Source organism: Amphiprion ocellaris, chromosome 22 (assembly GCF_022539595.1).
Source record: "Amphiprion ocellaris isolate individual 3 ecotype Okinawa chromosome 22, ASM2253959v1, whole genome shotgun sequence".
Lineage (NCBI taxonomy): Eukaryota > Metazoa > Chordata > Actinopteri > Pomacentridae > Amphiprion > Amphiprion ocellaris.
The window spans coordinates 10614813-10641986 of record NC_072787.1 but is presented as its reverse complement, the minus strand read 5'-3'; the positions used below and the strand labels follow the sequence as shown (position 1 = coordinate 10641986).

Genomic DNA, 27174 nt, shown 5'->3' with positions numbered 1-27174 from the left:
ACCCTGGCTTTTTCTTCCCCTCTCTGCCCTCTCTTTAAAACCTTGCTAACTCTGTCAAATGTCGTGGTGTGGAACCCAGTTGTCTAATGATTAAGTGGAGTGATCTCCAACCTGCCCCAGCCTGGGAGCACGAGGGATCAGATTTCAGCCCTTCAACCTGCAGTGCAGGCCTAATTAAAATGAATTTTCTCCAGGCGACCACTTTGCCCACAGGGCAGGAATCCAGCTATATACGGAATCCACTCTTAAGGTATTGCATTAAATTTATTGTGGGGAGACACTGGAGAACATTGTGGTTTATATATCTCCTGCATTTTTTTTCTCCCTGCTTTCTTTCTCGTTCCACCTTTTTATTGTGATCATCACTCTGGAATCCAAGCTTGCTTTGGCAAAGATTGCCCTATGAAAACGGATGGAGCTTTTATGGGACTCTGCCCATTTACTACTTCCTTGGCCTAGTTTATCTCAGAGGGAGAGACGGAGAGAGAGATGGAGGAGAGGAGAAGATGAAAAAAATGAAACAGAGAGAGGTAGAATGAGAAAGGGGTAGAAGAAAGAGAGAGGTTGCTTATTCCAACTGTGGATCTCATTAACATACATCAGTGTGTATTTCACAACTTCAAGCAGAAAGGCACTAAGCCCACCCAAGGGCCACACAAGCAGGGCTGACAGGGCCAGGGAAAGCAAGCCGTTAACATGTTGGCAGCTTAACAAATAATATCTGCTCCCAAGTACCTTGGTGAAAAATTTAAAACCCTACTTCCTAACTCCATTTGACTGTGTTTATGACGATGACAGTAAACGACTTGTGTGGAAAAAAAACAGTGCCAGCTGCTCAAATATCACATATTTAACACCACCGTCACTGTACGCATGTTTCCCAAATGAACTCAACTTGAAGGATGGCATTGCCGTATGCGATTTTGCCGTCATTCTTGTCTCATGTCAATTGAGGCGCGGGTGAGATATAGGAGAGGCTCCAAAGTGCCATGCACACTGTCACTGTCACCGTGTGCATCCCCCAAGATAAATTCAGAGGCCCGTTTCCTGCTTTGATTACAAATGACATCCGCATGTGTTCTCCCCGATTTCTGCTCCTCACAGAAGAAGCCAATCAAGAAGACAAATAGCTGTGGCCCCAGCATGAGCGGCAGAAGTGCACCGCCTCGGCAGGCAGACAAACAGAAGATGCAGCCTTCAATGGAGAGCCTCTCCACGGAGGAGATGGAGGAGTATACATTCTCCCTACAGTAAGTCTCACCACTCATTATCCTGCCTCAGCCTGGCAAAATTCAAATGTGTGTGTGTGTGTGTGTGTGTGTGTGTGTGTGTGTGTGTGTGTGGGTGGGGGGGGGGTGGGGGGGGCGTGGATGACAAGTGGTTTCTGCCTCACAGACAGTGATGTGTACAGCATCAACCAGACAGACACTGACAACAAACTGTGCCCAGAACACCTCCTGTACAGATATAGATACAGTAGTCGCATGTCTTTCAAGGGAAATCTTAACTAAACAGAGTTTGCATTTGATATAGTTTTAATTCTGTATAACTCAGTTTTAATTTGCTAACATAAACAAGGTAAAAGCCAAGTCATTTCCAGAGCTTCATGGCCTCATCTGTCCTGAAGTCAAAGGAAGCAAACTTGTAAGAAAGCACAAAAATTCCACAAGAATTTTAATTTCATTTTTCATACTTTAGATCAGTGTTCCTATTTGTCCCTCGATTAAATCTTAACTTGTCTGAATTTTATTTTACATCAACTGATATGTGTGCAATAAAATGTCAATTCTAAGTAAAAATTTTACTTAATGGTTTTGAGTTTTAAGACAAAATTATAATTATTCCCAAACTAATTTGGTTTATAACGATATTCCACATGAAGCCAAACCAAACATTGCTCAACCTATAACCATAATGTGCTTTAGTTGGTTGCACAACAAAACGCAATAAAGGAGGTTTGGAAAATTTTGTTTTCCTCCTCACTGTAGCTTACAGCATTAGATTTTAATTAGAAAACAAGTCTGTATGAAATATAAAAAAGAACAGGAAACACAGAATTTCAAACACCTTGGCCAAATTTGTTAAAAGCAACAAGGTGCAGCACTGTACGCCTATGGAGCATCAAAACAGACTGAAAGCAAAATTGCTTATTTCAACAAAAAAGTCACAGGTATTTGTTTTTATTTGAGCGTCAACTAAATTAAGGGGAGGAGATTACCAGACACACTGCTACACTGGAGGGGGGAGAGAGATGGAGAGAGGGAGTCTATGTATGTGCAAGAGAGACGTAAAGCGAGTTCTCCCCGGAGATTTAAAAGTACCCATGTTTCCTCATTTCTGGGAGTTCGTAATTTATAGCTGCTGGTCACATATTAAACAAGATCAGAGACTACTCCCTGACATCTTCTGAACATACTGGGGGAATTCAAATGATTACCAGCGTATCCTGCCAACAAATGACGACACAGGGACTATCTTGAGGGAGAGTGAATACAAAACGAACACAGAACCCAGGCAGACTGCACACAAAGGGACACAATTAAATGGTTTTCACGATTATTCATAGTGCCGCTTTTTACCTCTGAGCAGTTGCCGGATTCCGTGAGATGAGACATTTCTGTCAGTTATAGGTACGGATTGTATTGAGTTGAAGCTTCGGCTGTTCCCTGATGCCCTGTGAAGGTGCTGCAGCTATTGATTTCATCTTTACAAGCACACACATTACTGTATCTCTGAGCTAAAGGCTGCTATTTTGCCCTCACCTAATCAGACTATTAGAAAGATACAGTGCCAGTGTTCGCTTTCGCAATGAAGTTAAAGACGCGGCAAAGTCATACCCTCACCCATCTCTCCCACTGTCTTGTTTGACTTACTCCAGGCCTCCCTGCATCACCTGAGGACTGACAAAGATGCAGACAAAAGGGATTGTTTACAGAATTTATTATTATTATTATTATTATTTTATTTGCCATAATGATGTCATCTCCATCTCTTCTGGCATTGTGAGAGCTCAGTTTGTTTGCGCAAGTGTGCGACAGCGTTTGTGTGTTTATGTGCACAGCATTTCTCGACTGCACGACTGTGTACAGTATGCACATGTCTGTGTGTTCATGTATTTTAAGTGGGAAGAGGATTCATACTGCAGTGATTGAGGGATATTACTGCCATCTATTGAGCCACAAGAGACTGAGCTCATTGAGATTTTTATAGGGCGTCCTGATACAAATGTGCAAATCAGATGCTCATGCATTATTAAGCAAACACTTAGAAACAGTAAGATTCAGTTCAGATAGTGTGGGAATCACACAAATGCTTGAACACAATGCATTCAATATATAAAAGTCACAGTCAGGAGCACTTTATTCACCAAGTAAAATAAATGTACTGAAATGAAATTGTATAAAGAGGGCAAGTATTTTATATGGTATGTTCACAAGAACTAAGACTTGTGTAATTTCAGAGTAAAAAACAATTTTATTTTAAGTTATTATCCATCTAAAATTATAATAATATATGTATAGTAAAGGTAACAACTTCTGAAAAATTCCAATACAGATAAATGAACTTACAATAGAATAAAGTACATAATGACTGTGATTATTACATCAATTTAGACTGACAGACGTGTTTAGAAATACATCTTTACAATTACAGATGATTTATTTACACATAAAATACATAACTGTATTTAAAATGTATCATTCATTGCATCAGGATCAGCTTATCCCTGCTTTTTTAACAAAGTTAACAATTTTGTTATGTTATTTTTGTTTTTAAAAGATTGCATTTAGAGTTTCGGGTTAATCTCAAAAGTACATCTGATAAAAATCATACACTGTACAGGGAATCATAGTGACCATAAAAACCAAAAAAATACTGTTTCAAACACAACACAATACACCTTTTACTGCAAGTATTGACAATTGCCAGTCAATTCTGGGAAAATGAAAAACAGTATGAAAACAAGTCAGGAATGATCCGTTTTTTGTGTGTGAAGAGTTGCTATGCCACTCATATCTGTTTGAACATGCATGAAAGACTCTCGCCGACCTTCCAGCTTATTTGATGTCTACAAGTGCAATCTTAACCACCTTTTTTCTCACAGAATAGCACAGAGCAAAATCAAAGCACCTGATTCAGTACGGCTGTTGTAATTCGATCGGGCCAATTTAATGTTTTTGGGTGAAGATAAACATACTCAGACTGAACTAATTTTACAGTTGAGAGGGTATGCACTTTATACTAAATGCAGTCAACACAGTGATAAGTTACTGATGGTAGCTTGCATCACATCATACTTTAAAAAAAAAAAAACTAAACCTGTACTCTAATCTTTAGGTAGTCCTAAAGAAATATCAGTTGTTCTCTTTAGAAAAAAACACAACTGTTTTTATCCACTGTACCTCAGGCCTTATGTTCATGCATCAATGATTACTGTCAATTAGCTTTAGCATTATATCTCACCAATGTCACCCAACTATTTTTTTTCTACTCTCCTTTTGAGGAGAGAAACCTGTTTTAATCAAAGTCATTCTCACATAGCAATTAGATCTAATTAGTCCAATTATCAAGATTCTAATTACATTAAAATATACCCCCTAAATCTCATATCAATTATAGTATGTGTGACTTGTCCTGATCAGGAGACATGAAGAGAAAGTGAGACAGAATGAAGACAAAGCTGGGTCGAAGGTAGAAAAGAAGAACATCCTCATCCTCCGGAGGACAAACGACTGCAGAACTGACTCCGTCTGTCCCCCAAAGCTTTTATTACAAAAGACTGTGGGGCCATTTGGGGATAAATGTCACTTAACCTTTATTCATTTGTTTCATATGCTGAACTATTTTGTTACTAATTATGATGCTATGATTAGTTATATCCTTGTTTTCTGTCTCAATTAGATTAATGATTAATTACGGTAAATACAATTTGAGCATTTAGGGTTACAGCCAGTTATCATACACTGTTGTGAAGTCTGGATTAAGACTGTAGGGGAATTAACCTTTCAGGTTCAACTTTTGGCTGCACAGTCACTCATGTGCCAATATGTGGCAAGTAGTGAACACAAACACACACACACAAACAAGCACAGACCTGCACAGTATGTTGCTATAGTGGTGCAGTACAACACTGTAGGTGCACCAGCAAAACACACACACACGCACAGCCTGTTCTTGCTGTGGAGTCAGAGGGAACACACTGACCTAATTTCCCCCAGTTAGCTCGCCTCGTTGGGGACCAACGTTCCTCTCCACCCGTTTCCCCCAACCGAGCCTATCAGAGCACTACCTCAGTGTGTGTCTCTGTTTTTCTATCATTCTGTGCCCTCCATCTGTTTGAGTCCCTACCCATGCTCAAGTATAAGATCAGCAGTAAAGTGTATACTTATTCCATTCAGATTTTTTTTTCCTGTTTATGGTATTAATTACATTGAATCTTGTGCATAAAACATTGATAACATGCACCCTGCAATGTCATTACTTTGCTAAAAACGACCAATAAGTATCATGGAGAGAAAGAGAGGTCAGCCTGCCGACACAAACAGAGAAAAAGAGAAAATCACCTGAAATAACAACTAGTTTCAGGCTGTCAATCCACTGTACACTGCAGCTCCGAATCAAAACTCAGTGCAAGGGTCAATCAATTCTGATGTAATGCTGGTAGGAGAGGTGGGTGGAGATGGCAGTGCTGGTCACCCCGAAGTCTCCAGTGCTTTTCAGGGCTCTTTCCTGTGCTGAGGGGGCAGGAATATATCTGTGTACATGCACAAGTGCGTGCATGCATGTGTGATACAGAGGCCCCTGGCTACCTCAGCCTGAGTGCACATGTTAGGGTTTTTTTGTGGCCAGACGCGCCCTGGGTCACTTTGGATCTCACAGACACACACATACAAAATCAGTGTGCTGCTTCCTTTATGGAAATCAGAGCTGTCAGCTCTCTGACAGGCTAACACTTCAATATGATTGGTTAATCTGCAGTGATGTGGGTGTCAGTGAGAGACGACTGCGGTCCCATTGGTGGTTTAGGTCAAATGAATGTGTTTCCCACTGACACGTAAGAAAGAGGGGGAGGTGTCAGATAGGGGAAAGTGAGAGGAACTATATGTAAGAGCACATGACTGATTGCGTGTGATTTGTGTATGAGAAATTTTGTGTGCGTTTGAGAAAAAGAGAGCTGAGCCAGAGGTGACACTTTCCTCATGCTCTTCTTTTTTCATCTGTAATCATTTGTTCCCGAGCCTCATATAAACATCGAACATAGATGGCAAAAGTCAACAAATAACTTCTCAAGAGTTTAAAAGAGAGATTTTTACATACGGCTATATAGCTAATGCACTGGAGCACAAACATGCACTAACGCGCTGAGCCCTGTGCAAATAAATATGAACTTTTAGGAAAACATCACTGACAGGCAGCTCTGATAATATAACTGACAAGTTCTAGATGTTGATGTAATCAGAATTTGATACACCGTGTAGCATTTGTGTATATTTCAGCATGATGTCATCAGCACCCATTTTAGCCATTGTCAGTTTAAAGCCACAGCATGCCTGATTGGTAATTGCTCTGACACCATGAACTTAAACATTTGCCTTTGTTTTAGACACACATATGCATCTGACTGACACATTTGTAAAAATGCACACAGCTTGTCTGCTCGCCCACTGACCATTTAAGGTGTTTTTGAAAGCTTCATATATATGTCATCTTTGTTGATTCATATTTGCACTGGAGTTTGATCCTCTGATTGAAGATGTAACACATCAGTTTCATGGTCAACATTGGAATCAGCCACTGAACATTTTAAAATGCAATGCATGTACAACACTGACAATATGCTCTGGGTATTTTATGACCAAGCAACAAGCAATCTCTGAATAGCTTCATTCTAGAAATAAAGAGAGATTTTGATAAAAGAATCTTGCTACATCAATTTTAATGTAATGTTGTAAAAACAATTGTTAGAATAGAACAAGTGAGTGCTTTGAGAGTTACAGATGCCCGGACTACTCAGGATGACATTTGAGGTCATGTCTTGGCAGATATATTTTTTTCCAGTTTTTTTTTTTTTTGGTCTTTGTCCACCACTCACTTAATTGCTAGCTACACACGCACACATAACACATAGTTGGTCTCTCTCGCTCATAATTACTTCCTTTCTCCCTCTCACTCCCTCCTGTTAATTCCGTCTTTATCTCACTTTCTCTGCCTCTAATTTTCTCTGTCTTTCCCTCTCCATCCTGTCTCTATCTCTCTGGTGACAATGTCCTGCAGTTATGAGGCAAGGTCAGAGAAGTGAAATCCATTTAAATACTGATGCAACTCTCTGGAGGCCCATACTCAGCCTCCGCAGCACCCCTCCCTGTACGCCTCACCCAAGCTGATGAATAGATAGATAGATCACTGTAGAACATTTATTATTTGTTCTGCATTAATCGTACATTGTATAACATCTACTGGCACCGTGTTTTGTGCATTTTCTCAGTGCCTCCCCCACCAAAAAAAAAGTTTATAGAGAGAACAACAACCTGTTCTCAATTGTTGAAGGCTGTGGTGGTAGTTTCAGTAGCTGTCTGTGTAACTAGTGCCTGAGAAGTCCCATTGCGTTTGTTGATCCCAGGTGCATCTGCATTTGAAATGTTTCCACCCTAGTTTATGGCGCACCAAGGGACCTGCCATTTCCATGTTTTAATTCCCTCTCGTGCTAAGTCAGAGTATCCATAAAAACACCACATGTTGCAGTGAAAGAGCTACCTCATGTATGCATCTAAAGTACTCCAAGGTATGTGAGGAGGCCAAAACACATTTTTGCAGGAGGGGTTTGTTTTGACAATGCAGGACTTACAAATTATCACTCATCTTAGACTACTGTATCCACAGCTACATCACTGGTGTGCTCATGAACCAGTTATAGAACCTTTGTGGCTGTTTCTATTTCTCTCATTTGCTTGTGAGAACCTGCTTCACATTTTAAAAACATCTGTAGCCAGGTGTTAGTCAAACGTGGATCCTAATTAAGTGTAACATATTTCTCTTCCAATGCTTCTAATTCTGTTCTTGTTCTCTGATGCTATATCGCAAACGATTCTGATAGCTTGGTGGTGCATTGTTATATAATTTTAATTATATGTGGACTCCTGTTCTGAGTCAAAATTCCATATTTATTTTTAACTACACCCTAAATACCTGCCACTGAGCTCCCTATTTGTCAATGAATCTCATTTATGTGCATTCTCGCTCTGCCAATTTGTAAAAAAAAAAAAAAAAAAAAAGAAAAGAAAAGAAAAAAGAAAAACACAAAACTGTGCTTATACAGATCCCAAATCCTAATTGTACTTGGAACAAATAAAGGAAAATAGAATAAAAAGGAAGAGAATAGAATGTCAAAAGGACAAAGAGGGAGGGAAAAGGAAAGAGAGCGAGCACAGTTAAAGCTGAGCCAATTTGTTTGTATTTTTTTGTGATTCTTTTCACTATAAATAAAACTTCTCACAGGATAATATAAAATGATTCAATTATCTAAAAGCCTTGCAGGTATAAAGTGCTGCTCTGTTCAAGTTCTTTTCATGCACACACACATTCAAAGTGCTCTGGAAAATTATACCGGCTTAGTAACCAATGCCTATCATTTAATACATCCTGTGGGATTTCTACTTTGTGAGGTTTCACAGCTTCCTGCGTTATATTTGCCCCACCTGTGCAAAGACCTGCGTATATATGCCAGTCATTATGTTATAAAGTTCCAAGCTTCTGCATTAATGTCATAACAAGGGAGTTAATGCCTTTTTTTCTTCTGGATGAGCATAGTATATGTACTTACTGTAAACTTGGACTTTGTTGTTTGTTCACATTTATACAAAACATTCATTGGACAGTTATAGCTCGATCAGCTGCCCCCCCACCTGCCAAGGTGTCCTTGGGTAAGACACTGAACTCAAAGTTGTTACCAATATCAGAAGGCAAGGCAGCAACCCCACCATTAGTGTTAGCATGTGTGTAAATGATTGAATGAGGAAAAACACTCTAAACTGTACAGTAAAAATGTAATAAGTGCAGTCCATTTAACATGCATGTATGAATCTGAGACAGAGCTAAATTGTCACTGTATAAGGCAGCAGTTAATGGTTAATCCCATTATGAATAAATCTGCGTACTATTTTTACAATTAATTGATTAAATGTATGGTTAAAAAAATCAGAAAGTTGTTTAAAGTGTCTGCAACAATTAGTCAAGACTCATAGTGACATACTCAGAATGCTTGTTTGTTATTCTTGAAATTGCTGAAAGTAGACTACACTTACCAAATGTAACGGCAGACAATCCTCACAATTAGGATGTGTGTAAAATGCCCTTAATGACTGTCAAAATAGTCATTAATTCTGTCAAATGATTTATTAATCAGCTTTCACATCTGGGTAGTTCAGTTTGCTGGCATTAAAAAAAAACTCTTTATATTGTGTTCGGAAAAAGTTTAACTTGTAACTGAACTCAGAGCTAGAAAATAAAGCTGTCAAATAATTTTAATGGTGTAAAAAGCACAATATTTGCAAGCTGCAGTGGCATAAGGTACTGTGTACAGAAAGCACATGCTTCAGTAAATGTACCACTGATGAGCTGTTGGATTAATTTTTAATTGGATTTTTTTTTTAAATATACCTAATAATTTGGAGTGTATGCAAACAAAGGGGTGACAAAAACCCAACACAAGGTGTCTTAGTAAAAAGCATTGGCCATCACATGCCACTTGAACAACTATTGCTGACTGATCATATTGACATTCTCAGTCTTAACAGAGTTGCTGTTCCTACTAGAACATTAGCCAGTTGTGCAGTCTTTGTAACTGAAACTCCTGCCATCTGTGCCCCAACAATAGGCCTTTTTTCAAAGCCACTTCAATCTTTTAACTCTTGCAATATGGGAGGCTAATTGTTTACCTGTACTATTCCGTGCACCTGTGTGTAAGAATCTCCACTCTTTTGTCCAAGTTTAATATTTAATTTCCCTCCCACCTATAGATACATATATATCCATCCATCCATTATCTATACACCGCTTAATCCTCACTAGGGTCGCTGGGGGGGGGGGGGGCTGGAGCCTATCCCAGCTGACTCGGGCGAAGGCAGGGGACACCCTAAACAGGTCGCCAGTCTGTCGCAGGGCTACATACAAAGACAAACAAGCACTCTCACATTCACACCTACGGGCAATTTAGAATAATCAATTAACCTCAGCATATTTTTGGACTGTGGGAGGAAGCCGGAGTACCCGGAGAAAACCCACGCATGCACAGGGAGAACATGCAAACTCCATGCAGAAAGATCCCGGGAAAGCCGGGACGCGAACCAGGGACCTTCTTGCTGCAAGGCGAAAGTGCTAACCACTACGCCACTGTGCAGCTAGATACATATATATTTTAAACGAATACAACAAAACTCATTTCAGCGTGTAATCTGACTGAAAAGGCTTTATATTCCTCTACAGTTAAATACATGTGCTGTGAATTATGGGACAAGAAGTCCAATAAGAGATACCTGCATAATTAAACAAGCTACCAAGGTGTTTATGAGAGTAATCAAAAACAGCATTTCTCATGTTCCTTGGCAAACATAACAAAACCTGCCTTACAGTTTTGAACAGCTCTTCAAAAAACAGAAATTAAAAGCTAATTAACTGCGATTACCAACTGCCACTGAATGAATAAACTGCTTTGCATTAAGGCACACCTTTGTGTTCTTGGGAAAAGGGCAAATCAGGCAGTTTTAAGGATGGACTTGTGGTGTTCAACACTTCACGAAGTTCATTAATATTATTGTCACTACCAGGCAGTTTCTAATGTGCCTGTTAAGACATGTTTTAATCCCTGTGCATGTTGGCAAAATACGGTGAAGTTTGTAGTTTGACAGATTACTTTTAAAGATTTACGACTTTTGAACTTTCACAAAAGTTCAGTCAAGAAGACTGGCTACTATTTATTAACAATCTGTCTCTCTCCTCACTCCCACTTCCATTAGCTGTTCGAAGGAATTCTTTCTTTCAGTTAAACCAGTCCTGATGCATCCATTGGTACCTGTAATGAAGGTGACATTGCTGAGCAAAAACACTACACAGGAGAACCTCTATTTTCCATTTATTCAGTGCTTCTCTTTAAAACACAATGGTTCCTAAGCAGCTGAACAGGATTTAAATGAACACTCATTCATTCTGGGCTCTGTAGTTTTTGTTTCTTGTCACTGTAACAGTAAAATGGCAAGTTCCTTTCATATTACCTAAAACCTGCAGTGTCGAAAACTAAACCTTCTGTGTTGTATTTGTTTACGAGTTGCAAACTACATTTTACACAAAGAAATATTTTAACCACGTTCAAAGCCTTAATGATGCCTCACAAAGACACCGATTGTGCAAACCACAAAGGACAGATGACAGATACTCTCCCAGTTCATTCCATTATCAGCATTCTTCAAAAATGAAATGTAAACAAAGGTACGGTATCTTCAGTCCTATCTCTTGACACCTAAGATAATCACACTTCCATAATCACCACAACACTTACGCATCTGGGCCACTAAGAAAACAATCACATTATCTGTCAATCTTTTAAGTCTATTTCCACACTGTATTTTTATTTTTTTATTTTTGCTTTCTCTATTTGCCCAAAGCAAGCCATTGTTCGACTATGAGGGAGAAGCTGTGTGGTTTTAGTGCATTTATAAACAATGCCGGTGGCCTAAATAAGAAAGTGACAGAAAATATCTTAATCCTCGAAATAAAGGGATAAGTCCAATACTTTAAGTGGTCTGACTCTAGAGGGTTTAAGCCATCAGGGCTGTTGCAGAGGGAGTCTGCGGGTTACCTTCACTCTCCACAGCCCTGGAGCCTTGTCACCATAAATGTGCTATTTAAAATGTAACACCCCACTGTACCCCACCCACCCCCCCACCCACCCCCACCCCTCTGTCTCTCATTATCTATGCTGTCTTAAAGGTTTAATACTTGTCTGTACTTGCTATTCACTTTGTGCTATTTTTAAGAGCACAGAGCTCCCGTTTGTTGTCATGCCGTACAACATTAGGCGACACAGCCTGGGAAAACCAGTCCAGGAGATGGTTCTTACTCCAGTGGCTGACAGATATACGCTAGTTAAATCTGATTTACAGGCCTTGGCACACTCTGGAAAGGTTTAGAGAGGATGATGAGTCCTTTTGCAATGTGTTTTGATGACATGGGAATGAACAACAAACATATCAAAACTAAGATAATGAGGGAACAGCTTCTGGCCCAGATTTCACCGAAGCATAGAAACTACAATTAAATTATAGCATTATGTGCCAGTGCATGCCTGTTGAAATGGTTAGTTTCATCACTGGGCCGCTATGCCACATGCTATCAGTCGTTCAGGGGACAAGCTGTGATATTGGAATGAAACATCCTTCTTTCCTGCAAGATAAAAACCCCACACCTCCGCCCCCTGCCTTTCCCTCTTTTACTGCATTGTACTTTTGTAATTGGAGGTGCCATAATGAAATCAATTCAGTGGAGATAACAGATTTCACATCACGTTACCAGTTTCCTTTGGAAGAGGCTGCCGCATGAAGACGTCTAAAAATATTCCTCTTTCATGCATCATCAATATCTTCATTATATGAAAGATGGACGTCAGGTTGTGTTTGCTGTTTTCGTTCAGTGCCAGTTGACAGGCTAGCATCTTGCATGTGTCTGTGACACAAGGCTTTTTTGTCTACTCTGTAATTCCAGTTTTGCAGACATGCGGAAAGCAGTTTGAAACCACACAGAGAAGCAAGTCGTAATAAAGCCTGAAACAGAACCGCTGTACCTTTGTCAAAATCATAATAGAAAAACAGGGGCACACATTTCCTTGTACATTATCATCTTTTCTCTTCAGATTATACTTTAAAATCTTGTATAAATACACACGACAGTAGAATTCTATAGTTTTCAGTATCATAGTGTAAGAGAAACACTTTCAGCTGAATCCTCTGTAAACTTTAAATGTCTGTGATTCTTTATGTAGTCATGTAGTCTGCATTTTTAGGGTACTGAAATTAAATGTTTTAATTAAATAATTCAATCTAACATGTCACATGCTATTTTATTGTCCTACTCGTGACACATCAAACAATGAGTTCAGATGAATGATGAAAAAGCAATAGATGCAGTATTATCCTTGCTATGCTCCCATTATCCTGTATGTACAGCATGTGGTCTCCTATAGGGAAGATACAGTATATTTGCAGTGGAATATGTGTTGCACTTTAAAATCTCAGCCAACGAGCTGAATGATAACTGATTTTTATGACACATGTTTATCCTCTCTGCTTGAGTTTATTTCAGCCACTATGAATATTTATCAGCCCAAACTGTTGACTGAGCATTTTCTGAATGAATCTCGAGTTTTCCCACATGCACTGTGCGCTGTACCGCTGCTCTTGTGTACTGAGGAAATTGGTTCAACTTCAGATAATTTCACACTTCAGAAAGTACAGTATGCCCACCTCAGAGGAACACCAAAGATGATCTCTTTTGTTTTAGGCACAATTGTGTGAGGTTTCATATCATTTTGATGTAAGTCTAGCCTAATTATTTGGTAATGTGGGTGGATGAGCAATACAATTGATTCTGTTTTTCGTCTTTAGGCAATGAACCATTTTCCCCAGATACACACTACAAAGTGAATTCCAACTGTGCTGTGGGACACAGTGGTGAGACACAGGGATGTCCACAGGCATAGGCCTTAAGTCACATTCTGGGATGCTCACCATAGCTGTACTGTAAACACCCACTTTTAGCCTTGTTCTAATTACTATCAGCCAGACGATAGGGGTCATCAATATCTGCTTGTGTTGACATGAGCAAACTATAATAAATGCAGGTCTATGCATGCTGTAACTGTACACACTCATTTACTTTACTCACAAACACACACTCTGGTAGGGTTTTTGTGTATTGTTTTTTTTTTATGCAACACAATTCAACATAAAAATGTTCCATTCCTTTCCTTTCCTTTCCTTTCCTTTCCTTTCCTTTCCTTTCCTTTCCTTTCCTTTCCTTTCCTTTCCTCCACTTGCCTCCACTGCTCCATCTGTGCCCTCTGTATGAAAGGGAATAGTTGAGCAGGCCTGACAAAGGGCGGCACAGAGGAGGCAGAGGTGCTCAGGGAAGCTGAGCACCGCTGGAAGGGATTCCTATCTGTTTCTGCATGTGTGTGTGTGTGTGTGTGTGTGTGTGTGTGTGTGTGTGTGTGTGTGTGTGTGTGTGTGTGTGCGTGTGTGTGTGTGTGTGCGTGTGTGTGCGTGCGTGTGTGTGTGTGGGGTGGTATGTGTGTGTGTGTGACAGAGAGAACACTTGTGTACATATGTGATTGTGTGTCAATTTGAATACTACATTTGCCTACCTTTAATGTTTACTGCATGTATATGGAAAGAAAAAAAACATTTGAATACTATATGTAATTCAAAGACAAGGAAGTATCTGCAATGTGATCTGAAGTCTTGATACTTAATGTCAGATCATACATACTTCTATTTAAATTATCTTTACTGTTGCCCATGTGCAGCAACAATTTGTATTTAAATCATTGAGCTGAAAATGTAATGTCAAAAAAAGGAAATCAATTTTTGAAAGCTGAAATCTGGGAAATTTCATCATGTATGACATTAGTATACATTATTTTATCTACATTATAAGAAGAGAAGAGAAAAAAATAAAGGAAATTGTTGTGTATGGTTACAATATATGATCCTTCTCTGTGAACAGATCAGCACTGACTGGACCTAGTTCCTGTCCTCCGAACCTGTCCAACCGAGCCCGCCTGGCACTCTGCATGCTGCCATCCGAGCTGGGCCTGCCGTTGCCGCGGCAACAACAACAACTGCATAGTAGCTGGCATGGCTCCGTTCAGCAGCTCGGCCTCATTACGCTGCTGCTGGCTTTGATGTGGTTTGTGAGGCTCTACCTGCATTACTGCAGCCAGTGGCTCTACCTCCAGGCCATAGCAGTTCCTGTCAACAAGTGAGTTTGCTTCCTTTGATATTGCCCTGAACTCACACACACACACACACACAGACACACACACACACACAGACACACACACACACACAGACACACACACACACACACACACACACACACACACACACACACATATACATGCATGGAAGAGGAGCGTATGGATAGAGACACACAGAACTACACTTTTTGAACATGCACATTGGTGCTGACATAAATCCATTATCAAAATGGAGGGCTGGTACATAGAGTAGATCACTGTAGTGTATTGGAAAATTGCAAATTCACACCCATACACACTCACACACAACACAACAGACACTCGTGTGCTCAGAAACACGCACATGCAAAGTACGACTGTGGTGGAATAGGATGAGGAGTGGATAACGAGCAAGGAAGAGAATCAGGATGTGTCGTGTGTCTAAGTGGGTGTGTTGGCAAACATGCAGGCTGGATACACAAAATCATCTGTTTGGAATCCCCCCATTAACATTTTAACAAGACTCTCTCAATATTAACAAACCATTGCTGGGGGAGTTTGCGCACCACACGGCTTTAAGTCCCAAAAGGCTACATTATTTGGAAGGAATTTATTGTTATTATTCGGTACACAGCATTGATAATAAACAGCAATAAGATACCACAGAACTGTTAAATCACATTGCAATAGCATATGGTGCTGATTTAATTCATCACAATAAAAAGGGCTGGCTGCAAACATGCATACAAGCAGGTTTTTATTACAATAACATGGGGGTGCAAACATCGTGCATTAAATCATGGAAAGTGATAGAGGAAGGCAGAAGGAGAAAAAATTTGGCTGAACAAAAAAAGAGAGAGAGAATGGACTGAGGGGGCGGATAGGAGGTGAAAAAAACAAAAATGTGAAAACAGAGGGTGTCAACGTTGGATGACAACTTCCACATGTCTGAATCTGTTGCTCTCCCTCCAAGGATTTCTCTCTCCATGCAATGGCCAGAGCTGGTGGTGCCCACAGAGAGAGAGAGAGAGAGAGAGACTAAGTGACAGTCAGGGTGGCTAGCGTGATGACAGGCATCCCGTCCTTCTCGCTTCTATCTCACACTCTTTTTTCCTCTCCTTTTTAACTCTGCCTCACTGTCTGTCACTGCTTCCTGCTTCCTCATAATCCACCCCTGGACATCAGCGGACAGCAAACTGTGTCCGGAAGCAACAGAGTCTCTGGCCCAAATGTTGCTTCAGTCACCTTCCTCCTTTTTTTTCTTTTCTGTTGCACACTGACTGACATAAGATGCAATGTTAAAAGTTCTGCATTCAAGATGTTTCTTAATTACAAGAAGAAATAGCTGGTTAGTTAAGTGTACTTTAAAACAATGTTTACCGTTTTGAGCTTATTATCGGTTTCTGAAATCCAAACTGAAATGTGGTGGAGTAGAATATAGACAAGCATTAAATAAAAATTTTCAATGAAAGAACAAGTACATCGAAGTTGTACTTGTTATGTTGTTATTTTCCATCACTAATTAAGGTACACAATACCTGACACTAGCAGTGCACTTTCTAAAATCATCCAAAAATGACAAAATTCAATGCATTTATGGTTTCATTTCATTGTATCAAAACTCAATAAGTGAAAAATCCCCATGTCATGAGACTCAATAGTGCAATTTATCTGGAAAATAGTATTCTAAAATGTTAAATGTACAAAATGACATGAAAGTCCTACATCTGTACCGGTCATCCAGTGAAGTAATCCCCGTTCTCTCAGAAAATTTGTTTCAGGCTTAAATCTAGTAGCAGATTTGCTTCAGATAAAACACCAATGGACCTCTACTGTCAGATTAATGGACAGAATCTGAGAGATGCTTGACTCTTGGAGCAAATCAAATGGAAATTAATGAGAAAAAACTGGACCTCTCCTCTCCCACCACTGGCTCTACCTCTTCCTGACTGATGGGAAGATTAAGAAACTCATGAGGCTTGCTGTAAATGGGGAGTCTGACAACAGTGGGGTGGGAACACACTGTCTCAGCCAAGGTGTTAATACTTTTACTTGTACTTGTCTGTTAACTTTGATAACTTCCTGATGCATTTAAAAAAAAAAAAAACAACATATCATCGGTAGCCGGCGAGGCAGATAACAATGAATTAGAATGGTAATTGTCATCAAACTAATTAAATCTGACTTATTTAACTGCTAATATTATAATGCTGTGTGTGGATTGTTGGAACTAGTTGCCCTTGAGCTGCAAAGCATCACAAACACAAATATGGCACACACATATTGACACTTTCCTCTCTTACCAGATTCCACTTCCATGCACACACGGTAGACCTCGTGTACCAGAGTTCTGTGCTCCACACCCGGGAGGAGCTGGCAATGGTGGTGGTGGGTCCCCTGACCTTGAACGCAATAACGTTCCTGCTGGTTCTGATCAGATGGGGCTGTCAACAGATATTTGGCTCACTCCCTTCCTTCACGTCAAAGTTTATCATGGCTCAGGGAGTGTGGACAGTCCTCGACCCCCTGGCAGTCTTTGCAGTGGACGCCGTCCTCGGGGTAAGTCACTTAAAAATAACTTGGACACTTGTGCACTTTAAATAGGAGTTCACTTTATCTTAGCAAAGTGACTTTAGATTACAAAAAAAAATGGGGGGTGGGAGGGTAGGGGGTGAGAAAGGAAATGTGCAAGGTTAGATGGGTGTCCTTTTTTGGCAGGGGGATGGATTTTGTCAGTTAGGGAGATGAATGATTTGCACCGTTCCTGTCATCATTTGACAGGAGATGATGTCTGCATTTTAAGAGTGATGTCTGACCAAATAACACCTGATATTTTGTACTAATTACCAAGAAAGAAATTCAAACCTTTGTTACTCCACCAAGGCATGTGGCAGAGTTATGTGACGATCAGTGTATGTTTGTCTGTCTGTCAAAATTACTCAAAAATGCAATAACGGATTAGGATGGAATTTTCAGGGAAGGTCAGAAATGACACAAGGACCACCTGATTAGATTTTGGCAGTGTTGTGGCTTATAGTCTGGATCCACATGGCATCACTGTAATTATGACAACAAGTGAACACCACGTCAGCTCCCTGCGGACGACCACATGATTGCGATCCTACTACAAATCCACTACTGCAGACTTTTCGGAAATGGTAAAAGGAACAACTGATTAAATTGTGGGGTGTTTCCAAGTCCCATCAATTCCCGCCACCTGCTACATATTTAGGCCACACAATTCGGTATCCGTACATAATGTACACATGCATAACACACACCTGTGCTCAGCACAAGGTCATTTTGTTTGTGGGTATATCTATATTAAATGGCCACATTCTATGTTGCTGTGATTTCTGATCGTCAATAACTAATAAAAAAAATATGGCATTTCTACAGAAATATGCTGCATTTCTGACAATGCCATATGGGGAATGAACAGTATTGGCAGAGTACTGCGCTCTCTGAGTGCTTTTCTTGTTATATTTGTGATTTTGCAAGATAACACATAATGCATGTGAAAAGTTAATCCTTGAGCTGTGATATGAGTTGCTTTTGATCACTTCCTGGCAAGAGTTTGTCCTGGGCATTCCCATATTGCAAATGTCAAGTGTAATACGTACCAATTTGTGTGTTTTTGCTTTTCGTTCAATCTTTGTTTCCTCAGCGTCTCGCCTACAGCCCCGATGCACCGGTTGCTGACGCAGCCAAGCTTTACTGGCACTTCTATCGAGCTGACCAGTCAGGTGCAGCAGGGGTGATCATCACTCTGTTCCTCTACGCCGTTCTTTTCCTGCTTTCCATCACCATCCTCTCCATTTACCTGCTCAGGTCAGACATGTAGAAAGATGATGCCTTGAATGAGTATCTGTCTTTCTTTCCTGCTTGAAATCACCTTGCTGATCACATCAAATGGGCAGAAAACAGTATGACCATTAAAATATATATTCAAGCTACTTTGCTGTGTTTATTCTTTATATTCTAAAGACAAATACATATTTGATAGTGAATTTGTTACACATCAGGCTTCTATATAGGCTTACAGTATAAATTGTGTCCTTATTTACACCTTCAAACTTGCTGCTAGGTGAAACATGGAGAAAAATTTTATTTTAAAACCCAAAATAAATTGTACTTCTGCCCTTGTCACACTGTATGTGACAATAATTTAAGAGTCAATGTTCTGGCACAAAGTTTAACTGAAGGTATGGCAGCAAGTAGCTATCATGTCAGTACATTCAGTTTTAGAGTTAAATACTTCCCATTTTTCTTATGTCATCTTGCCCTTTCACCCCTAACCCTGAGCTTCCTCCTTCACCTCAGAGGCTGAAAAACATCACTACCAGGGAATTATCATATGAGTGTTTTTTGAACTGATGCAGACTGTCCCAACAGGCCTTTTCTGAGGCACTCTGGGTCTCACTATTCTCAAGCACCACTTCAGAAATATCTTTAAACCTTTCACCCCTGTAACCTTCCGACCGCTACACTCCACCCAATCCACCATTTATCCCCTGCCTCTGTCTACAAAAAAGCACAAAAAACAACAGGAAATAAAAACAAATGCTGATCTAATCTATTTTGATTTTAAAGTCGCATGGAATTACTTATGCAGGTTTGCATCAAAGTCGCACATCAACACACACACAATGTTATCAAGCACAAAAGCAGAACTACACACTCGTACCACACGGTTGCCTTTTCTGAACATACCATATGCTGCAATTGGCTGGAAAATGGAAAGCGTTTCTAATTCAAAAGTTAGATGTGTTTTGATATAGCGTGAACATGTAACCTCCTTACGTTATCCGATTAGGCTGTATGTTTTCCATGGTTGGGATCACTGCAGGTTTCATACATATTGAAATGGACTGCGTATACATGGTGATGAACACACAGACTCTATCTCAATGCACTGCGTGTTCCACTCATGTCTTGCAGATTGAGGTCAGGCATGCTGAAGCATTTGCTTGCTAGTTTTCTAATTGTAATTTAGCACCTCAGAAGACACTAAGACTTTATGTCCTCTATGGAGCTGGTAGAAGCTTCCTGATTAGTGAGGATGAACAAGAAAAACAAAACACATTCAAAAGAATCTCCCAGAGCTTAGTTTGAGATGGCTGGCCCTTGATTTTTTAGTTTCGTGTAGCGGGTTTGCTTTGTAAACTTTAACACTCACTGCCAAAGCACTGATTTCAACTTAAAAGATGACTGTTGAACTCTTTAAAAAACAGAGGGACATACTTTTAACAGTATGGAACTAACAAAATAGAAGGGCAGGTGATAAATTATGGAATAATGTAACTCAGTATTCGTCCAAGGTGTGGTTTCACACCCTCATATAAGACCAAATTCCATTAATGGCACAAAATGTAAGAAAAACCTTATTGAATTAATCAGTTTGAGATTGGCGGCCGAGGAGAGGGTGCCATCTAATTTCAGTAAGCGGGACGCTTATCGGGATCCAGCTAAATGGACAATATTAAAACAGCAGTCGGGAATAATGACTTCTGTCGCTCAACCGCCACATGGGTTTGTATTGAATGTAGGCCACGAAGCTGAAGCAAGGCTGATAATTTTATGGGTTACAGTTTCCTATTGGCTGCAAGGAAGGGGCTCTGACACAGACCATGACCTATTTCTAAAAAAATGCCTCGGGCTATATGTATAGAGAGAATGGACTGTTATCCTTTTCTAATTACATTTTAGGCTTTATTCACCGCCCGCAAAAATACATGTTACACCTTTAGCCTCTTTGAAACTTCATAAACAGCAAAAAATTATTTTAAAAAGAAGTGATGCCGCATTGATAGTGGTGCAGTTTCATGATTGTAAGGTGGAAGACTAGAAAAATTATTAATTTGCACTTCCAAGTCAAAGGTATAAAAAGCATTCACATCTCATTCATGACTATGAGGTCTATAGACACATTTATTATTATGCATTTAATGTCATTTGTAACACTTGTAGTCATTATTGCTTTGTTAAAATATGCTCTATAAGTTAACATACGTCTGTCCTAATGGTGACCTCTACACTGGAAAACATTTAATATGAGCCTTCTCATCCAGGTCATACCCTACATATAAGAATTACATACTGAAATTCAGGGGCCTTCCAACAGCAAGGAAATTAGTCTGTTTTGAAGAACAAAGATGCAAAGACGGTGAATTCCTCCAAAAGAGAGACTGCATAAATGAATGAGAAGCACAATTCAACTGCAGGATTAAAATGAATGCATGTTATTCCTGTGTCTGAGGTCAAGATTCTACAAACATCCCTCTCCCAAGAGCGATGGGGAATGATGCTGGGTTCAAAGCGCCGTACCAGCTTCTTGTATAAATCCTTTTCTCCTTGATGTTGGTTTTATTTGAGAGTTGATTACCCTCTGACAGGCTAGAATCTCTATGGAAGGGCACAAGGTCTGCTGGTTTTGATGGTCAGCCAAGGCATTTGTTTACAGACATGGTGTTTCTTTTTAGGAGTTGGCTGCATGCATCCTTGTGTGGCAAAAGAAAAATAACACTTTGGTGATATGCACCCATCTGGAGGTATGAATCAATATGCCTTCTGCTGTGCAGAACATTTTCTTGTGACTCAAGCTGGACTCTCCAGACACATCTGCAACCAGCACGTCCGTTGTATCTGCCATCTTTGAAGCTCAGCATTAACACTGAAGAGGGTTCTAGGATCTGACTCCCACACATTAACAGATGTACAACCATGGAGACACCCGGCCAAACACAGACACTGATACAGTCAGCTTGTGTTAACAAAGTACTTCCCACTCATAGGCCAATTTGTTTGATTCCTTTTGCTATTTCAATTGATGTATTAGACTTTTATAGAGCATCACACTGTAAATCTGCTCTGTGTAATCGATAAAAGTTTTGTCTGTTCTTCCAGCAAGTTGGGATCATCGTGATTTGACCTGTTCCATGAAAGCCAACTATTCTGTTTGGCAAAGAGGTAGCCACAGAGCTAGCTGTGCACAGTTATCTTCTTTGACACATGGCAAAGATGCATGTTTTAATGCTCTGACTGGTGACCCCATGTGACCTTTGAGGGCGGAGACAGTGATTTGGTTTGGCGTCACTCCTGCTTACACTTCCCCCTCCTCACTTTTTTTTTTATCATCATGCACCTTCCAGATTCCACAACGATGGTCGCATGCTGGATATCTTTCAGCGGCTCACAGCCAAGGAGGGGATGTACTTCCTGCCTCAAGACTTTGAGCTGTCCAATCAGGAACTGAGCTACATTGTCAAGAAAGCAGAGCAGTGGAGAGGCTTCAATGGGGAGAGACGCAAGGTAAACACATTTCTTCACTGTGAAACCTCTTGGTGATTAATTGGGCTAATGATTGTTTTGTTAAGGAGAGAATGAGCTAAAGGTAATTGATACTAGTCTGTTTGATTAGTTTGTGTAAAGGAGAGGAATTACTTTTGATTGTCTGTAACTCAGAGAGGTTTCTGCCATGGTGGGTGCTGAATAAAAGAGCTGTCTAGGGTGAGGTGAGTGGAACAATGTAAGAAACATTAAACAGCAGGCAAGATGATGTAATATTCAGTGGTCATTTTAAAGGAGATATTACATCTGAGCGGATGTATAGAATGGGCTCATTTTATATCATTAAATTTTCTTTAGTTACATTTGAGAAAGCTGAGAATTCATCTCAGAGGTCTTTAGCTTCATTCTAATTAGTACAAGATAATTACCAAAACAGAAACTCGGCTAGCGGGCTGCCTGATTAGTCTGTGCAAACCAATTTCCGAAGATATTTCATTAAAGAGAGACTGCTCAATCAACACATATACCGGGATGCCTGTGCATGCTATAGTGGGCATTCTCTTAATGTTGAATCTTTATGTCAGGTAAGGTAGCCTGAATAAATGCATGTCCCCATGAAATTACTATCACGGAGAGAGGCTGTTGCATGTTTGACAGCCCAGCGTAGGTCGATGGTGATGACACAGGGAAGGGCAGTGTATTAGCACCGAGCCTACACCCGATGTAAAATCTTTGCATAGTGATTGAAAATGTGACTTGTTGAGATAAGGGAAATAGAATGCGGTGCTCAAACTGCAGCCCCCCCTCTTTAATTTACTCTGTAGGATTTGTTAGTGGCACACATCGCTCGCTGTTCTCCATGTTCATTAACTCCCTTGCTCTTTGCTTGCACAAGTTCACATGACTGTATATGGAGGCAGAAACTACAGTAGATTCTCAGTTTCCAGTAAAATCTGGATGGAGTGTCAGGAAATTATGCATTATTTTGTCTTACAGAGGAGTCACAGTAGGCCTGTGAGAGCCAAAAGATATTTTTTGCGGGTCAAAGCAGTTAATATTTGAATGAATGAATCCCTAGAATATCAATGCCCTGTGAAAGTCTGTCTTACAGTCTATATTTTAAAATTCTAGTTTCCTAAGTGTGAATAGAAGCAATCCACTTCTTTTCAAACACTAACGAAGGGTAACAACTCACAAAAATTTCTCAAGTAATCATTTGGAGTTTTTCAAAAGATAAACACATGATTGCATTATTATATTAATAAAAATGAGATGGCATTCATAGCTTTCACTTAATGAGAAAAATCGTTCCTGAAAACAGCATTCAGTTGAATTGACTGTGACTTGTCAGACAAGTTAGAATTATGAATAGAGTTCTTCTGTTTGTGTTAATACAAGTTCATTTTACATGATATTGATGTGCTGTACCATAAGCTCGACCTTACTTACTGTGTTCCTTCATAAAAACTGAGCTCATTAAAAGGAGAGAGAATGGCCGACTGCATTATATGAAAATGTACATTTATCTTACGTTTTATCTCAGTTAAATCTGTTTCACTATGTAATTTTAAACCCACAAGATACAACAATCAGTGGCAAGTTATTTTTTCGGATTTCCTCTGTTTTACATGTGTCTTATAAGCCTTAATGACCTGCAACCCTGGCTCTTAAAGGTGACTACACCACTGCTAATGGGATGGTGATGGACCTGTTTATTGGAAGAAAATTGAACCTCACAATGTTTGGAGACTTTCAAAGAAATTACATCCCCAAAGTTTGTGATTAAGAAAATGCTTCATTTAGCAGCTGATGGCCTCTTGCTGTGGTGCACTGCTAAATCATCCTTGCATTACTGCATATCTCCCTCCACAGCAACAATTACAGCATACTTCATATTGTACCTAATTTGGTGTTATTAAACTGATAAAATGCTAACACGTTAACACATTCCATGGCATGATGAAAATTTAGGGTTATTGCATTTTAACATTTTTACATTATTCAAGCAGACCATATTTCATCAAAATAAGATGGGCTTTGCCATTATTTCATAATTATTGTAACAATTTCTCCTATGAAAAGGGTCACTTTCCTAACTCAGCAAAGACATATCCCTATTAGACTAATTTGCCTACATGCAAATTTTTGTCATTTTCCCCTCATTAACTATTTATCATAGACAGGGAAAAAAATATATTCATGAAGGCGAGCAAAGGAGCAGCCCGACAGAGCTGAAACTAATATTTTGCAACTCTAATGATTTTTTGCATCCTTAATTAGATAGAATAAGGTTGATATGATTAGGTCAGGATGTAGTGTTTTTCATTAAAAATACATTTCAGAAACTGTATTCCAAATGTGCCCTTGCAATTAAATAATGAATGCGATGCATTCCTTATTATGGACCCAATTAATATCAGAGGCAAGGGCGTAATTTTAATAACAGTGGGCTACGAGGTCTTCATTAGCTGAGTGAGAGAAAGGAGGGATGAGGAGAAGTAAAACAAGGTACTCACAGGAGCAGCAGCAGTCTGCAGCCAATTTTAGAAAGTTACTGAACAGTACACGTAAAGGATAAACTATGACGATTTCAACAAATCATATCTCAGTCAAAAACAGATGCAAATGCCTCCTGGTTCTTTGAGTCTAATTTGTTACTCGTGTCAGGTGTCACATAGAGCAACTGATAATAGACAATTCTTGGGAAAATCACATCTGAAAGACCATTTAGATTTAGATACTTTTATTTTAGAACCTCTTTTGTAGCACCCCAAACAGGTGTTACAGCCACATAGGATTAAAGGCAACAGTTTGTTGCTTCATCAGTTAGAAAGCCTTCAACAGAAAGAAGTTTGAAATCAGTCACCAGTTTGTACATAAGCAGGCAACCGTTTGTAAGAGTTTGAAATTTACGAGTGTCTTGTATCAAAGCTGTCATCACTTATTATATCACCTCCACTATCAACTGTAAAAAGAAAACAAGCCAGGACAAGCCGACTTTTGCATTATTTTTAATAACAATGGACACACTTGTCATTTGAGGTGTACGGTACTGGGCAGAGTCCTCGAACAGCTGGTATGTTCACCACAGAGCTCTGATGTCAGCTGAAGACAATGAGACTGTATGAATTCACAGGAGAATTGTGGCGAGATTGCCAAGATGTTGGAACATCCTGTTTACCAAGTACGTTAAAAAACTTTAAGAGAACTGGTGCAGTTTAAAGGCAAAGGGTGACCACACAAAATATTGACTTGATTTAGTCAGTTGATAAATAAAATCTATTCAATGTTTTTTTCTCTTTTCCTACAGTGCCTAAAACCTTTACACAGTGTTGACCCTCAGAGAACATAAATTAGTAGAGAAATTATATTTGCAGTGTGCACACCAAGATTTTCTTCCATCAAATTATCACCAACAGTCTTAAGATTGTTTTATTGTTAACGAGAGGCTGAGAAACAAAAACCTAAAACACGTGAAGCAAAATGAAAGGTGACAGTAATCAATTAGGCTGAAACTAGTTTCCTGGATGTGCTGTGCTGTAACTTAGAACTCAGCAAAAATCTCTGTGACACCGTATCTCCCTCCAGCACTGAAACAATAAAAAAAAGAATCCACATTCAATAACCAACCTGCAAACGACCTATTATTATCAAACTTGTAATTTTCACAAGGTGGTCATAAAACATAATCTAATTTTTACTTTCTTACCAATTAACTTTATATTAAAGATTCCTCCATGCCATATGATCATTTGAGTTGCTTCAAGGTTTAAATATTACTCTCAGGTTAAGATGTCAGCAGTGGAGCTCACTGACTAAGCAAAAAGGGTGAATACACTGAAGACCCAACTAGACCTGTGAGTTTCAATTTGATCAAATGGAGAAAGGAAATAATGAAGAATGAATTTAGTTTGAGTTGTGGATAACAGCTGAGAGAGGGGGGCTTTAGCTCACAATTGTAGGATTTTTCATAACTGACTTTTAATAATTTCCTCAAACTATTTCTCCTCTTTGCTATTTCTAGTTATAAAAAAAAACAAACAAAAAGACATTATGCCTTCCAATCTTTTTGAACCTGCAAGGAAAAACTGTGATTTGTATTATTTCTATAATCAATGGAGTGAATATTCTGTATTTTTTTTTCATGTATTTTATATATTCTATTTCCCCCTCTGTGGGATAGAGTTGACAATAATTATATATGTGTTTAGTTGCAGGGTGAGGATGATGTGTATCACTGTTTTTTTTTAAAACTTTAGCATTGAACCCTTGTAAAATAAGCACATGAAAAGTTCACAGAATTCAACAAGAAACTACAATCAATACTGCAGTTCAGTCAACTAGAGGCAAATTTGAGCAAATTGAAACAAATAAAGAATCTTCATTTTCCCAGTGCTTTTATTACTATAATGCTCTGAGCTAGTGAGTGGGCTAGCATGCTCCACATCATACTAGCGGTTCCGTAATGAGCCCCATTAATTATGTAAAGGCAGTGGTGCAGATGGACCTAATTAATTGTCTCCCGTCACCCCCTTGATTACTGTACCTGGGAGGGAGGTGTTAATTTCTGTAATACTTAAGCAGGTACGCAAACTGTTTTGTCGGAGTCACCGCCATGACAATGACAGAGTGGAGCATCAGCTTACCCGGCTGCAAAGCTCTTTTTGCTGTTAATTCACAAAAAAGAAAGTTTCCCAGTGGTGCTGGTGACATTGCGATAATTGAAGGAGAGAGGGAGAGATTAAAAGAAGTGGGGAAGGAGGGAGACAGCAGAGAGGGGGTTTGTATGGTGGCCCTGGAGATGTTTTCTCAACCTGATTGCATCAACATTTGCGTACCTTTGCGCCGTTTGTCTCTGTATGTCTAGGTAATGGGTTACC

General features: G+C 39.5%; 1 protein-coding gene across 1 annotated transcript in view; it reads left to right on the top strand.

Annotated features, from left to right (window-relative positions):
• Positions 1–27174, top strand: part of ofcc1 (orofacial cleft 1 candidate 1) — an 87961-nt gene that overhangs the window by 39143 nt on the left and 21644 nt on the right. Inside the window, exons 17-21 of the mRNA XM_055006958.1 lie at positions 1105–1250; positions 14773–15027; positions 17311–17563; positions 18672–18835; positions 22156–22315. Coding sequence (XP_054862933.1) covers positions 1105–1250; positions 14773–15027; positions 17311–17563; positions 18672–18835; positions 22156–22315 — 978 coding nt within the window. The remainder of the gene's footprint in view (positions 1–1104; positions 1251–14772; positions 15028–17310; positions 17564–18671; positions 18836–22155; positions 22316–27174) is intronic.